Here is a 15,690-nt window from a genome sequence, read left to right as displayed (position 1 = left end):
AAGGGGAACAAGTTTCTGGACGAGAAGAAACTCCGCATCAAAGAAGCTCTGATACCGCAGGATCAGGCTGCCAGAGAGAAACTGTGGCCGTTTATACAGAAGGCGCAACAAGAGGGAAAGAAGGCGGGGTTCAAGGGCCCACACGCGTTTATCGAAGGACGAATGATTACTGGGTAACTCTGTTGACATTAACCAAATTGGAACTGTGAGTACTACCATGCGTACAGTTAATGTACTGCCAATTATACATGTACCGTTCGAACTACAACTGATGAACACTTGCCAAAGAAAAGGGTGTTAATAGATTTGTTATTCTGTTTACCACAGCTACCTCATCTGAGCGTAGTTTTCCGTGGAGTAATCCTCTCAAGATTCACTGTTTGTTTTATTGTTCACATTAATACTTATCTAATTTGTGTTCTTTGTTTTTTAATGCAGGAGTTCGTTTTCAATTCACTCAATATCGTTAGTCTGAATGCTAGGGGTTTGAGAAATCCTACAAAAAGGAAAGCTTTATTTTTATACTGTAAACGCAGTAATGCAGATGTTGTCCTTCTTCGGGAAACTCATTAGGGTGAAAGTGATTTGAAATTTTGGAGAGCACAATGGGGAGATATGGCCTATTTCAGTCATGGATCAAATCATTCTGCTGGTGTTTTGACACTTATTCACAAGTTTAAATGTGACATTCTAGAATCCACATCTTCACAAGTTGGCAGATGGGTCATAGCTGTTAAACTTGACAATGCTATTTTCATCATCTGTAATGTATACGGACATAACTCACATGCTCCTAATAAGACCCTTTTTACCCAATTTACCAGGAAAGTACAGGATTTAAACAACACATACTCGGAGGCTTTTCTAATTATTTCAGGGGATTTTAATGAAACACCTGATGCATCTCCTGATCGTTTTCCTCCTAGAACGAGTCAAAACCCTCAAAATAGTAACATTATCATTACATTATGCAAGGATCTCTGTGTTGAGGATGCCTGGCGTTATTTCAATCCGGATGCTAAGGGTTATGCCTGGACCAACAAAACTGTCACGTAAATCTAGAATAGATTTATTCCCAATTTCCCCTTTTTTGTTACAATTTGTTATAGACGTAGATCATCCGTTGGCTCCCTTTTTTGATCATCACTTGATTTCCCTGAATTTACAAGCTACTAAAACATCAAAAGGTACTCGAGGATATTGGAAATTAAACAATACACTTCTTAAAGATACTGATCTCATTGAAAACATAAAATCTTTAGCTAAAGATATTTTTGGTGGAAAAGACTTGGGTCATGGAAGTAGATGGGAATATTTCAAATATAAAGTCGAGTGGTAGCCATTAAACGCGCCAAAGAGCTGATGCAATTAAAGAACCATAGAGAAAAAGGAGATGATAAGCAAGCTTGACAGTTTTCTAAAGAAAGATAATCTATCTGAAGAAGAGGAGTCTGTGTTCAGGTCTTTACAACTAGAATTAGAACAGAATTACACGGATCTGGCAAAGGGTGCCTTTGTAAGGTCAATAGCAAAATGGATTGAAGAGGGGGAAACAAACACTAGTTACTTTTTTGCACTTGAAAAGAGAAACTACAAAATAAAATCTATAACTGCACTCAAAATTAACGATGCTTTATGCAAAGATCCCATTACAATATCATCATTTGTCAATTCCTTTTATGAAAACCTTTACAGCTCTCAATTTCAGGAAGATAGTTGTGAAAGTTACATTTGCCACATTCAGAATTGTGTCCCTGTAATTGAGGATGATTTCCACTCCGTTTGCGATTCACCTGTGTCAATTGGAGAAATTAGAGAGGCTCTGAATTCAATGAAAAAAGGAAAATCACCTGGCCCTGATGGCCTGTCAGTTGAATTCTATAGACAGTTTTGGGAGTTACGAGAAGACCCGATTTTCAATATGTTTCAAGATTGCATTAAAAATGGCGAAATGGTCTCCACTATGAAACAGGGCCTTATTTCATTGATTCCGAAGCCTGATAAAGACCCTTCTCTCATTGACAATTGGAGACCAATTACTTGATTAAATGTTGATTACAAATGGATTGCTCTGGTTTATGCCAAAAGATTAGAGAAAGGAATAGATACCATTATAAATGAGACTCAAACAGGATTTATGAAGGGCCGTCACATAAACTAACATTCGTTTAGTCTTGGACCTTATAGATTATTTAGATGCATTTGACTCAGATGCGGTTGTTCTATTTCTGGACTTCTGTAAAGCCTTTGACACATTTGAACATTAATTTCTCTTTAGGTCTCTTAAACTTTTTGGATTTGGTGAATATTTTATTAAAGTAATTCGCATGTTTTACAAAGATATACATAGTTCTGTGCTACTAAACCTTAATATTTCCAAAATATTTAGTATCAACAAGTGTACGACAGGGATGCCCAATTTCGCTATTTTTATTCATTTTGGTTGTGGAACTTCTATCTCTAGATATTCTGAATGATGCAAATGTGTATGGCTTAACCATTTTTAACAAAGAAATCAAAATTTCCCAACTGGCTGATGATGCTACTCTTTTCTTAAGAGACAAAGACCAGGTCGCACATGCCTTAATGCTATAACTGCATTTTCTATTGCATCAGGATTAATGCTGAATATTTCTAAATGTGAAATCTTATGTTTATTTGACTCTGATAAAGAAATTGAAAATATTCCTGTAAAGGACTGTGTTAAATATTTAGGAATACATCTGTCAAAAAACCACTTAGTCAGACAACATTTGAATATCTCTCCTAAAATTAAGAGAACTAAAAATATATTTAATAATTGGCTACAAAGATATCTTTCTATACTTGAGAGTACTTCTGTCCAAGGCAGAGGGACTATCTTGTTTTGTGTACCCCTCATTATTGTTATGTGTAAATCCAGCTACTTGTAAAGAGATCAATAAGACCTTTCTTGACTTCATCTGGAAAAACAAGTCTCACAAACTAAAAAAATATGTCCTTTCTAACAAAAGAGCTGAAGGCGGTCTAGAAGTGTTGGATTTTGTTGACATAAATAACACTTGATATACTGGTGGAAAAAATGTTTGCTCGATACTGATTCAATATGGTATTTCATTCCAAATAATGTGTTTAATAAATTGGGAGGTCTTCAGTTTTTACTGAAATGTAATTATTTTCCTGAAAGATTACCTGCTAAATTGGCTAGGTTTCACCAACAAGCTTTACTGGCATGGAAAATATGTTTCCTGCACAATTGTTCCCCTCATAAAGCTCTTTTGTGGAATAATTCAGACAGAACTGTAAGGAATAAGTCATTGTTCTACCCCAGCTGGCATGAGAGGAATATTGACTTTGTTCTTGATATTTTCGACAACAAGGGTAATATTCTCACATATGAACAATTTATAACATTGAAAGAGTTTCCAATACCTTTCAGAGTTTGTGATCAAATCCATTCCCAGTGGTCTAACTACACTTATGAAGTCATCTTAATTTGGGGAATGATCAAAGTTTATCCAGAACTCAGATTGGAATGCGTGGGCTTACTTGAGAAATCTTGTTATAATAAATATATAAGACAAATTCTTCATTTACAAAACCAACTTACACAGAGAAACGTTTTTCTGGAACATGCTTATTCCTGACATTGTCTGGAAAAATGCATGGTTAAGACCTTAATACTGTATACCAAACAAAGTTAAGGAAGTGCACTTCATTTTACACAAGATATCCATGTAATTCTATGATTTCCAAATTTGTGGCTATTGATGATATGTGTTTTCTGTGAAAAGGGTGAGAATCTGTCTCACTTGTTCTTTGAATGTAAATGTGTGTCAGAGTTTTGGGAAAACCTTGCAAAGTACTTATTTACCATTATGAACACTGCCTATAATTTTAACAAAATATGTTACCATTGCAATGATAACAAAACCACTGAAATGATTGTTAATTTTTTATTCTTGTTGCCAAATACTTTATACACAAACAAAAATTCCAAAGTTCTATACCAAAATTACCAATTTTTCTGATTGAATTCTTATTAAAACACTAACCCTAGTAACAAGAATAACATCTTCATGAATCATTATAAGATATTTTCAGAGTGAATATAATTGCACATTTTTTGTATGTTTGAGCATTGTTAATACCCGTGTTTGGTTTGCTAGACATGTTTGATGTAGCAATGCAAGTAGATTTTTGTATTATGAATAAAATACATGTAAAATAAAAAAAATTAAACCCATCTGAAGGTGTGGAAGACTTCGCCCAATAAATCCCAAATATTTTTCATTTTAAAAGCGACCGAGATTCTTCTTATAAATTACCGAGATTCTTCTTATAAATTGCTATATAAAATAAATCCATTAATGTTCTTATTACTACTTAGCAGAATGACCCAACAAACAAACCAACCCGGTCTCAGGACATTTCATATTATCCTGTATGTAAATCCAAGTCACTTGGTATGTATTAATTTGTGGATGTCCATCACCAATTTCATAGTACAAATTTTATCTGGGTGGCTAGCATTAGATGACTGTTAGCTAGGTTGAGGGTTAAATTTAGGAGTTAAATTAGAGTTGGAAGATTAGCTAAAAATGGTTAGGGGAAGGGTTAGCGAGCATGCTAAGTAGTTGCAAAGTAACTCAAAAGTAAAGTTGCTAAAATGCTAATGTTGTCTGAGATTTGACCTCTCAACCTTTAGGATGCTAGACGTTTGCGTTATACTCCCAACCCACCAACTTCATTTTTGTTGAGGGGGGATCCCGGATTTACATTCACTATGTTGAGTCTAGTCAACGAGACAAGGCTGGACAAACTCTTCCCTTTACTTGCCTGGCTTCCTATATTGATACTGATTAGTGAGATAGGTCCTGACTTGTCAGCTCACAGGTCTGGCAATGTAAGCACAAGGTCCAGCATGCTGTTTCAGGCCGCTATCTTGGGGGACCCAATGAGGCGGGTGCCCTGCTACCAGGCCGTGTACTCCACTTGGTACAACTAGATGATAATCAAGTAGCAAACCCATAGAAAGAATCACAGAAAATAATTGAAAACGACTTTAATGACTAAATGTAATGCAACTGATAATTGACAAGCTATATACAGTACATTTCAGTTCTGTTTGCAACAAAATAAAAATAAAAAACATCTGTAAATACCACAATTTACACAGTCACATTTCCAAATCTTTCAGAACGCTTCCGTTTCTTTGCCTGTGGGAAAAAAATTAAACCATTAAAAAAAAAAAAAATCTTTACGGTATTAAGTATCAAAGAAATTGTATAATACCTGTATTGATTCAATACAGAATGTGAAAACTTACCTCAACGTCAGGTGTAACAGCAGCGAGTATCCCAAATCTTTCTTTCCGCTTCTTCAGCTTTTCATCTTCCTCAACCTGTAACACACAAGCATTTTGCTACACCCACAATAACATCTGCTAAATGTGTATGACCAATAAAATGGGATTTGACATATGGTATTAAATATGTAACTTGGAGGTGACTTAATCAGAAATGCTTTAGTGTAATAATCACAAGGTTTCGATTGAGCATTTCTTTCAGGATGCCCTGTAGTCTAATACACACACCATACAGTTCATTAGGTACACCACCCCATTCACAAATGGATCACCCCTAAAGACAGTGCGTTACGTGGCTGTGGCTTGTTATATAAAGCAGGCAGAGGCATTCAGTTACTGCTCGATAGAAAGTTAGACTTGTCAAAAGGAGTGACCTAAGCAACTTTGAATGTGATATAATCTATGGTGCCAGGTGCACCGGATCCAGTATCTCAAAAACTTCCGCACTCCTGGGCTTTTCATGCATGACGGTGTCTAGGGTTTACCAAGAATGGTGCAGCAAACAAAAAAACATCTGGTCAGCGGCACTCCTGTGGGTGAAAACAACATGTTGAGGAGGTCAAAGGAGAATGGCAAGAATCGTGCAAGCTAACAGGCAGGCCACAAACAGGCAAATAACGGCGCAGTACAACAGTGGTGTGCAGAACGGCATCTCGGAACACACAACTCATCAATCCTTGTCACAGATGGGCTATTGCAGCAGACGATCACACCGGGATCCATTCCCATCAGCTAAAAACAAGAAGTGGCTCCAGTGGGCACGCGATCGAACACTGGACAATTTGAGGAGTGGAAAAACATTGCATGGAACATGACAGTGAATTCAGTTTACTTGAGTGGCCTGCGCAGTCCCCAGACCTCAACCCAGTAGAGCATCTTTGGGATGAGATGGAACAGGCTGTCCGCAGCATGAATGTACTGCCGTCCAATCTGCAACAACTGCGTGATGCTATCGCATTAGCATGGACTAACATCCCTGTGGAATGTTTCCAACACCTTTAAGAAAGCCCTGAAGAATTCTGTCTGTTCTGGAGGCAAAGGTGGGGGTCCAAGGCAGTACTAGATAGGTGTACCTAATAAGCTGTCCAGGGAGGATAGAAGCTGCCCTACCCCTAGGCGCTCACCTTCTTGGAAACTGAAGAAACGTTCCCGCCAAATCGCTCTGCTCGCTTTTTTAGCTGTTCAACACTGACCGCCTACACAGAACACAGAGATGTTTGATTAAATATTCTTGGTCACTTATGGTTACATTATTTAAATGAGGGGAGGTCACTGTTTCTCATATTTGGATTACTCACAGTGGATTTATTCACAGTAACACCTTTGATAGAGAGAAACACTAATTAAAACCAGAGTGCAAATGCAGGAGAAAACAGTATCATTACTTGTGATAATGAGGTTGTTCAACACTTGTTTAAAAACTGACTGCAGGTTATGGTTCTTGGAAAAAAATAATATTAAAACCACACATGAAAATGACTGGAAGATTCACACTGACCTGGGGTGGAAGTTGGAGGTGCAGCAGCGGGCAAACCAAACCTGAACACAATGCATATTTAATCAAATCCAAGTTTGTCACATGCGCCAAATACAACAGGTATTTTTCACCTTAAGAGTGAAACGCTTACTTACAGGCTCTAACCAATGGTGCAAAAAAGGTATTAGGTGAACAATAGGTAAGTAAAGAAATAAAACAGTAAAAAGACAGGCTATATACAGTAGCAAAGCTACATACAGATACAGGTTAGTCAGGCTGATTGAGGTAGTATGTATATATATACATTTTTTTCTGTTATTTTACCAGGTAAGTTGATTGAGAACACATTCTTATTTGCAGCCACGACCTGGGGAATAGTTACAGGGGAGAGGGGGATGAATGAGCCAATTGTAAACTGGGGATTATTAGGTGACCGTGATGGTTTGAGGGCCAGATTGGGAATTTAGCCAGGACACCGGGTTAACACCCCTACTCTTACGATAAGTGCCATGATCTTTAATGACCTCAGAGAGTCAGGACACCTGTTTAACGTCCCTTCCGACATATGGTTAAAGTGACTGCATATGTATGATGAACAGAGTAGCAGTAGTGTAAAAGAGGGGTTGGGGGGTGGTGAGACAATGCAGTTAGCCAATGTGCGGAAGCACTGGTTGGTCGGCCCAATTGAGGTAGTATGTACATGAATGTATAGTTAAAGTGACTATGCATATATGAGATCAGAGTAAAAGGGGGGTTGGGGGTGGGGCACACAATGCAAATTGTCAATATAGGTTAATAGATATGCCCAATCAATAGTGTGGGGAATATTTGTGGGATACTGACCGGGCAGCGCGTATGGCCTTCTTGCCATCAGCTGACGCAGGGACATTGAAGCGTTCTGCTCTTTTCTGTACCCTCTGTGAAAACAGGATTTAAAAAAATAATGATAAGGTTAGCACACCACCATTGCATTGACGACTTGTCATGACTGGTGAGAGTGCAGCAAGCATCATATTACCTCATCCACAGACGCTGGGGGTGTGATTTTTACCACTTTCTTTTCAGCCGTCCTGAAACGCATTAAGATCACATGAATAACATATTTCAATAGGGACATCAGTTCATCAGGAAAATGGAAGGAAAATGTCACTCTTCAATGTGTGTTCACATAAAAGGAAAAATACTTACTCCTCAGACACTATGGGTTTCTTGTCATTATCCTCAGTGATGGCATCCTCTTTCGTGAGGTCCTACATGTTCAAATGCATAAAGCATCATCAAGAAATGCACCTATGATTATACATTTATTTTCCTAGCAGATATTTCACCAAAGCAATTGCAGCATGTACAAAGTGACTTTATACTGTATGATCAAAATCACACTGGACATGGTGGAACCCATCTAATCCATACATGAAGTGCCATTGCTGCTATAGTGGTTTAAAACCAGGCTTACCTCTGGCTCTTCTCCCAGAACATCATCTTCATTTAGGCCCATGTCATCCTCTGTTTAGGATGAAAATCAGGCTTATGATTCACCTTATCATTTCATAGACTGGGTAGACTTTTCACCATATTGCTCACACCTTTTAAATATAAAAGGGTGTCAAGGGGTAGGGGCTAGTAGACGTTGATTTGGAATTCAGCAAGTTACACTTTCATAGGCCAATTCAAATCCTCAAGTTTGCAGATGACAACAGCCTGATTACCAAAAATGACAAGACATGCTACAGGAAGGAGGTGAGGGCCTTGGCGGAGTAGTGCTAGGATAATAACCTCAACAAAACGAAGGAGCTGATCGTGGCTTCAGGAGAGAGCAGAGGGAGCACGCACCCATCCACATTGATGGGGCCACAGTGAAGAAGGTGAAAAGCTTAAAGTTCCTCAACATACACATCACTGACAATCTGAAATGGTCCACCCACACAGATGGTGTGGTGAACAAGGCGCAACAGGAAGTTGAAGAAATTTGGCCCCTAAGACCCTCACATTTTTACCGATGCACCATTGAGAGCATCTTGTCAGGCTGTAGCATTGCCTGGTACGGCAACACCCACAACAGCAGGGCTATCCAGAGGGTGGTGCGGTCAGCCCAACATATCACACTGCCTGCCCTTCAGGATATATACAGCACCCAGTGTCACAGGAAGGCCAAGAACATAATCAATGACCTCAGCCAAATGAGCCACGGACTGTTCACCCTGCTATCATCCAGAAGGAGGTTAGTACAGGTGCATCCAAACTGGAACCAAGAGACAGAAAAACAGCTTCTATCTCAAGACAATCAGACTTAAATAGCCATCACTAGCTGGCCTCCACCCAGTATCCTTCCCTGAACTTAGTCATTAGCTGGCTATCACCCGGTTACTCATCCCTGCACCTTGGAGGCTGATGTCCCATGTACATAGACATGGAACACTAGTCAGTTTAATACCGTTTCCCCCATTTCATATGTATATCCTGTATTCTAGTCAAGGCCATGCTATTCAACTATTGCTGTACATATACTATTCTATTCACGTAATTCTTCAGATATACTACATATTATATCCACACTGTCCATAATGTCTATACATCCCATCACACACACACACTCAACATGGCTCATCCTAATATTTCTATATTTCTTAATTCCACTTGTATACTTTTAGATTTGTGTGTTGTTAGATATTACAGCACTGTTGGAGCTACGAACACAAGCATTCCACTATATGCGCAATAACATCTGCTAAACATGTGTATGCAACCGATAACATTTTATTTAATCGACATCGGCTGATTTGATATACGCTGATGTAAAAAGGGCTAATTAAACACATTTGATTGATTGGAAACAGCACCAGGCTTTATTAGAGTATGGGAACCTGATCCCATGTGTATTTAGTCCATCCACTATTGCATGCTCACCATGTTCCTCCAGATAAGCCTGTAGTCGTGTGATCAGTTCCACTTTGTTGCCCTTCACATCCAGACCCCTGGTCTCACACTCATGCTTCAGTTCAGCAAGCTGTGGGAGGTCAGGCATGAGTGTAGATTACTGGTTAGATTACATTTGAGATTTCCCACTAAATGGCCATTTTTTGCAATTCAAATGTTACTGCCCAACAGCGAAGTTTGGCCTAAAATTCTCAAGCACATTCTGTACAATTTCATTAATTCACTTGTAGTCGCGCATGCGCCGATGTCAGTTGCCAACTTCACAGCAGTAGCAGAGCTAACTTTGGCCCTCGTTGAATAACAAAGCCAACCCAACCCAATACACGCGTGGATATCTTAAACCTCAAAATGCCTTGTTGGCTAGCTACACCGTGCAGCAAGCATGGACTATTTCCGTCCTGTCCGCTAGCATCTGCTAGCTAGCTACCTACGACTCTTTGTGTCCGAAGATCCCCAGCGTGCTAGATCATGATTTACAATGTAAAGATACCTAACAACATACAATACTTGATTTCCCCAAAATATAATACCGATATTAGACGTTTCAAACTAAGCTAAAACGGGTTAACAACCTTTAGTTTCTGGAGCTCCACAACTTCAGCCATCTTGCTTTGTTGTAGTGGTAGGTCATTCGCGAACGAACGACTCTTTTTGAACGGCTCTTTTTGGTGACCGTCGGGAACCGAATTGCAACTGTGAAAGAGCCGTTAATTTGGCTTCCTGATTTGCATAGCCTACTGTTATTGCTTTTTGAGGCCCAGACATCGATTATCTGCTGACAAATTATAAAAATATTCACTGATGATGGTAATTGCTCAGCGCAGGAACAATCTAGTGAGGAGCCTCAGTCTGGTTCGCGCTCATTTTTTCAGTGCGTTACATTTTTTTCTCAATTTGTTTTTGCAGGCCATCTAATAATCTGGTCAGGTAAAAATGTATTTAACTCAAATTTCACGATCTGGTAGGCAACCTTTTTAGGATTTAAATTATATATTGACAATTTCATCATGGTTTTAGGTCCATTCCTAAGAACTACTGAACGAAAAGCCCGAATTAACGGCTCCTGAGGGGAATGTAGACCAATGATAACAGTCACCGAAAAGACTCGGAATGCCTGTTACTACTTGGATGAGTAGATGCGGAATCAGTTTCATTCATCAGAAATCGACCCGTCTGCTTCTTCAGTAAAATCCCAACCGCTTTGAGTTGGTACATTGCTATCATAAATCTTTTTTTGTTTTTGTGTGTAAATTCGGTGTAATTTTAGTAATTTGCTTTGACACAATGAAATGTGTAGCCCAGTTTTTCATGGAAAATATCTTTATTGATAGGCCTAAGTCGTTCATTATATACATTGATCCATACTTTTTTTTATCCAACAGATTTAGAAGGGAACAATTAAACAATTTGACTCCAATACATGCGATATAATCTATGGAATTTCGGATATGCTAATGAATTGCGTCACAGATGGTACAGTATTCTAACTACATTATGATGCATATTTATTGACAAATAGTCATGTTCAGAGGCATGTTGCTCTTTCCTGTCATGCTGTGCAATGGAGAACGACGTTTCTAAAAGCAATCAGGTAAACACTTTTGCTTTCACCTTTGCATTTTGCTAAACTTGTAAACAATTGTCTAGCCTAATTGAAAAGGTCAAATAGGCTATTGTGTACTCCAATAATATGAAGTCTGAACATAGTCCTACTTTTTAAGTGAATCAAGCTTAATTGCCATCAAAGTTTACAAGTCCCATGCTCTGAACTGAGCTACAAAGGACTACAAAGTGAACTATTCTTGTGCGATGAGTAACCTTGCCTGAAATGTGTGTTATCTGCCTGAGCTAATGCCTAGATTTAAACTCAGTGGGATAACAGTCTTGTGACATGCAGATTGACCTCGGTTCAAATCCAGTCAGTCTCATGGTTGATGCTAGGCGGTATCCTTGGGACATCCTATGGAGCCGGCCCCTGGCAACAACCCTCTGGCCAACACACATAGTGAGGGAGTTTTATTACGCTGGCCCGGGTTGACCCGAGCAATGGCCAGTCACATCATTGGGTGAAAGCAGGGAGGAAGGAGCACCCTTCTCAATAAAACAGTCATCTGCGCCAGTCGGTCATGTTGTCAACAAGGCAGCATGGTGCATCTTCCAGAAACACATCTCTTTTGCATAAAATAGGTGTTTGAATTTTCAAACTAGTTTTCATTGGGAAGGCAGATAAAGCGTTTTTATCAAAGCAATCACTTTTGCATGTGAAAACACATAATCCTACTCATCACTCCATGAGCTTAATAATTACGTTGCTTTTGTTTTGAGCTGACTTCGCCTTCGGCCAGAGCGGGGCACCTGGCTCACCCCCGGGAGGCGGTGCGGTTCCAAAACGAATGCAATCACATTTCACACAGTTCAAACTCCTCCCACCGAGGTATCAGTCTTGTGGCGTGGATATGATCTGGGTTCAAACACAGTCAGTCTCATTGGTGCCATTGGACCTTGATCGCACAGTTTATGTCTATCAGCTGCTGGGGTGTTGTGAGAGAAGGTCAAGGGAGGGGTGAAGTGTAGAAGGTGGTTCCGTGAACAGAATAATACTTGAGCTAGAGCCTAGGCATTCGCTCAGCAGTGGGCTAACACATTCTTGTGGCATTCAGATGACTCCAGTTCAAACTAAGTCAGACACAGTGGCGTGTATTCATAGATGCCAAGGGAAGCCAGGCTTTCCCAGATATTTGACCAATAAAAATAATTTATCTTTTGTCTCTGTGTTATCATAATCATCCGTAAATTTGCAAGTGGCTGAATCTGATTGATTCTGATTTTTACAAATTTTTTATTTGCCAATCAACTGTGGGTTGTCCTGGTGCAGCAAAATGCCCCCCAAGGGAGGCCAATTTGGTGTGAAGCCAAATCCAATCAAATCACATCCTGAGCAAACGTCATCATGTCAGGAAAAGGTGTTGATTTCTAGTCTTCTTGTGTTGATGTCTTGCAGTAGTTTGCTTAATCTAGCTAGTTTGCTTAATTCGCCCTTTTCCAAGCCATGGATGGAGATGGGGATTTAAACTTGAGGTGATGGAGATAGGGATTTGAACTTGAGGTTTTGACTTAATTCTATGTACAGGCCAATGATTATAATGGCAATTCTGATCTAACCATAAATTCATGCCACTGGCCTGAGACGATTGAAGTTCAATATGTAGCCTAGTAGACTCACATTAACTAGCTAGCTAACATAGCTGGTTCATTGTTGCCCATGTGAGGAAGTTAGGGCAGCACAAATTTTAGCTAGGTAGCCTATGAAAGCATAAACTAAAAGCGTGGGTTTGAATCTTGAAGCATGGATTCCGTTTGGTCAGACCAGCATTGAATAGACCTTAGCACGAATACTTCCTTTTTGAGTTTCTGCCTATAGGAAGGGAGGAGCAAAATGGAGTCATGATCAGATTTGCCGAAGGAAGGGTGGGGGAGGGCCTTCTAGGCATTTCGAAAAGTTGAGTAGCAGTGGTCAAACGTTTTACCAGCGCGGGTACTACAGTCAATGTATTGGTAGAACTTCGATAGCGTTTTCCTCAAATTTGCTTTGTTAAAATCCCCAGCTACAATACAGGCGGCCTCGGGATATGTGGTTTCCAGTTTGCATAAGGTCCCGTGTTGTTCTTTGAGGGCTGTCGTGGTATCTGCTTGAGGGGGAATATTGACCACAGTCAATGTGTTGGTAGAACTTCAGTAACGTTTCCTCATTTGCTTTGTTAAAATCCACAGCTACAATAAATGCGGCCTCAGGATCTGTGGTTTCCAGTTTGAATAATGTCAAGTGTAGTTCTTTCAGGGCCATCGTGGTATCGGCTTGAGGGGGAATATACACGGCTGTGACTATAACCAAAGAAAATTCTCTTGGGAGGTAATACAGTCGGCATTTGATTGTGAGGTATTCTAGGTCGGGTAAACTAAAGGACTTGAGTTAGGACTTGGGTTAATCATGAAACATACACCCCCGCCTTTCTTCTTCCCAGAGAGTTCTTTATAGCTGTCTGTGCAATGTACTGAGAACCCAGATGGCTGTATGGACGGGGACAGTATATCCCGAGAGAGCCATGTTTCCGTGAAACAGAGTATGTCACAATGCCTGATGTCTGTCTGGAAGGAGATCCTCGCCCTGAGCTCGTCTACTTTATTATCCAGAGACTGAACATTAGCAAGTAATATACTCGGAAGCGGTGGATGGTGTGCACGCCTTCACAATCGGACTAGAAGTCCACTCCAAATACCTCTTCTCTGCCGGCAGTGTTTTGGAGCAGTCTTTGGAATAAGTTAAATTGCCCTGGGGGTTATGAACAAAGGATCCAATTCCGGAAAGTGAGGTACCGCCGTTCTGATATCCAAAAGTTATTTCCGGCTGCATCTAATTAACACACAACATTTTCTGGGCTAATAATGTATGAAATAACACACACAAAAAAAATACTGCAAAGTTGCTTAGGAGCTAGAAGCAGAGCTGCCATATCTGTCGGCACCATCTGTTCTGTTCTTAGGACACTGTTGTTCAGAGGAGCCAGCCAACAACACAGCTAACACAATAACTTCAAACTGAAGCTGGAAAGACTGCAAACTACCTGCACTTAGTTTCATTTGACCTTTTTTCAGTTGACATCTCTTTGTATATATCCATAAAAATCATGCCAGCTGATTCGGGATTTTGACTGGCTGAGAAATGCTGTCTCCCTCTCTCTCGTCCCAACACCCTACCCCTACACGTTGTATGGGACAGTTGGAGATCAAATTTGAATAATGAAACAATGTTGCAAATGTCCAAGAGACAGACAGCAAGGTTTATACAAATCTCTGCTGTTGAAAACGAAATGTTAGTCTAAAATAAATGTTAAATAATGTCTAGATGCTTTTTACAGTGCAGATCAAGTTTATACCTTCCCTACCTGGACTGAGGAGACAGTGGATTGCGCAGTCAGATGGAACAGAGTAAATAGGCATTTTAACATCATAGATTTAGCCCGGTGGTAACTTGTGGAATAGACACCGGCTGGAATTCGCTTTAAACCAATCAGCATTCAGGATTAGATCCAGCCGTTGTATAAAGAGCAAATATCACAACATAGGTTGTAATATGGCTTTTTACTGTCTTGGCTTCCCCAGTGATTTTACACATGCACCGCTACTGGTCAGACACAGGTCACATAATTAGAATCTCTATGGCAACAGTAGCCTGGGCCCAGATCTGTTTGTGCCCTTGTCAACTTAATTGCTCCCATAGCTAAGCCAAACATCATATTTGGCATGACAGTGAGTGGCAGGGAGATGATATAAAAAATTAAAAAATAGACAGGCACTCAGGCTATGGCCACAGTAGTTCATTGGGCATCAACCTATGATGACATATCAGGCCCGCCGCCATGTCATAATGGTCGGATGAACTATCACAGGTGAGTTTGTAAGAAATACATTATTGCTATGTTGCTGTTTTCAGGAGAAGACCTCAAAGCCCCTGTGTCAGATACCCTCGCAACCAGAGAAGCAAACTCGTCCACTGAAAGGGAAGCCTCCTCAGATCATGATAGAAACAAAGCCGTCAGTGAGCAGCAGATTGCCTGCCATGACAAAACTTCCGTTCCTACCTGGGGTCGCCTTTAAATTTTATAGAGCCAGCCTGGGTAAAAAGGTAAGCAGAACATATATTTAACAGGATACGGTATAACATTTTTTAAAGAACATGCATACAATAGAATGGTGCAGTAGAATATAAGAAGGGTCCAGTACAATGATGCAGTAGAATGGTTGAAGGGTCCAGTAGAGTGGTGCAGTAGGATGGATAAGGATCCAGTATAATGGTGCAGTAGAATTGAAGAAGGGTCCAGTATAATGGTGCAGTAGAATGGAAGAAGGATCCAGTAGAATGGTGCAGTAC

The 15,690-nt window shown here is 40.0% G+C and overlaps 1 protein-coding gene across 1 annotated transcript; it reads right to left on the bottom strand.

Moving 5' to 3' along the window:
• Positions 1–5,029: 5,029 nt before the first annotated feature.
• Positions 5,030–10,562, bottom strand: LOC112216330 (SAP domain-containing ribonucleoprotein). Its single transcript, XM_024376236.2, has 11 exons — positions 10,334–10,562; positions 9,732–9,831; positions 8,281–8,330; positions 8,013–8,074; positions 7,843–7,894; positions 7,668–7,741; positions 6,846–6,886; positions 6,646–6,668; positions 6,472–6,543; positions 5,309–5,383; positions 5,030–5,198 (listed from the first exon to the last, which is right to left on the bottom strand). Exons 1-11 carry the CDS (start codon positions 10,364–10,366, stop codon positions 5,151–5,153), a joined length of 630 nt encoding a protein of 209 aa, XP_024232004.1. The 5' UTR covers positions 10,367–10,562; the 3' UTR covers positions 5,030–5,150.
• Between the last annotated feature and the right edge of the window lie 5,128 nt (positions 10,563–15,690).

The sequence above is a fragment of the Oncorhynchus tshawytscha genome, linkage group LG16, assembly GCF_018296145.1.
Source record: "Oncorhynchus tshawytscha isolate Ot180627B linkage group LG16, Otsh_v2.0, whole genome shotgun sequence".
Taxonomy (NCBI): domain Eukaryota; kingdom Metazoa; phylum Chordata; class Actinopteri; order Salmoniformes; family Salmonidae; genus Oncorhynchus; species Oncorhynchus tshawytscha.
This window is presented reverse-complemented; position numbering and strand designations above follow the sequence as displayed.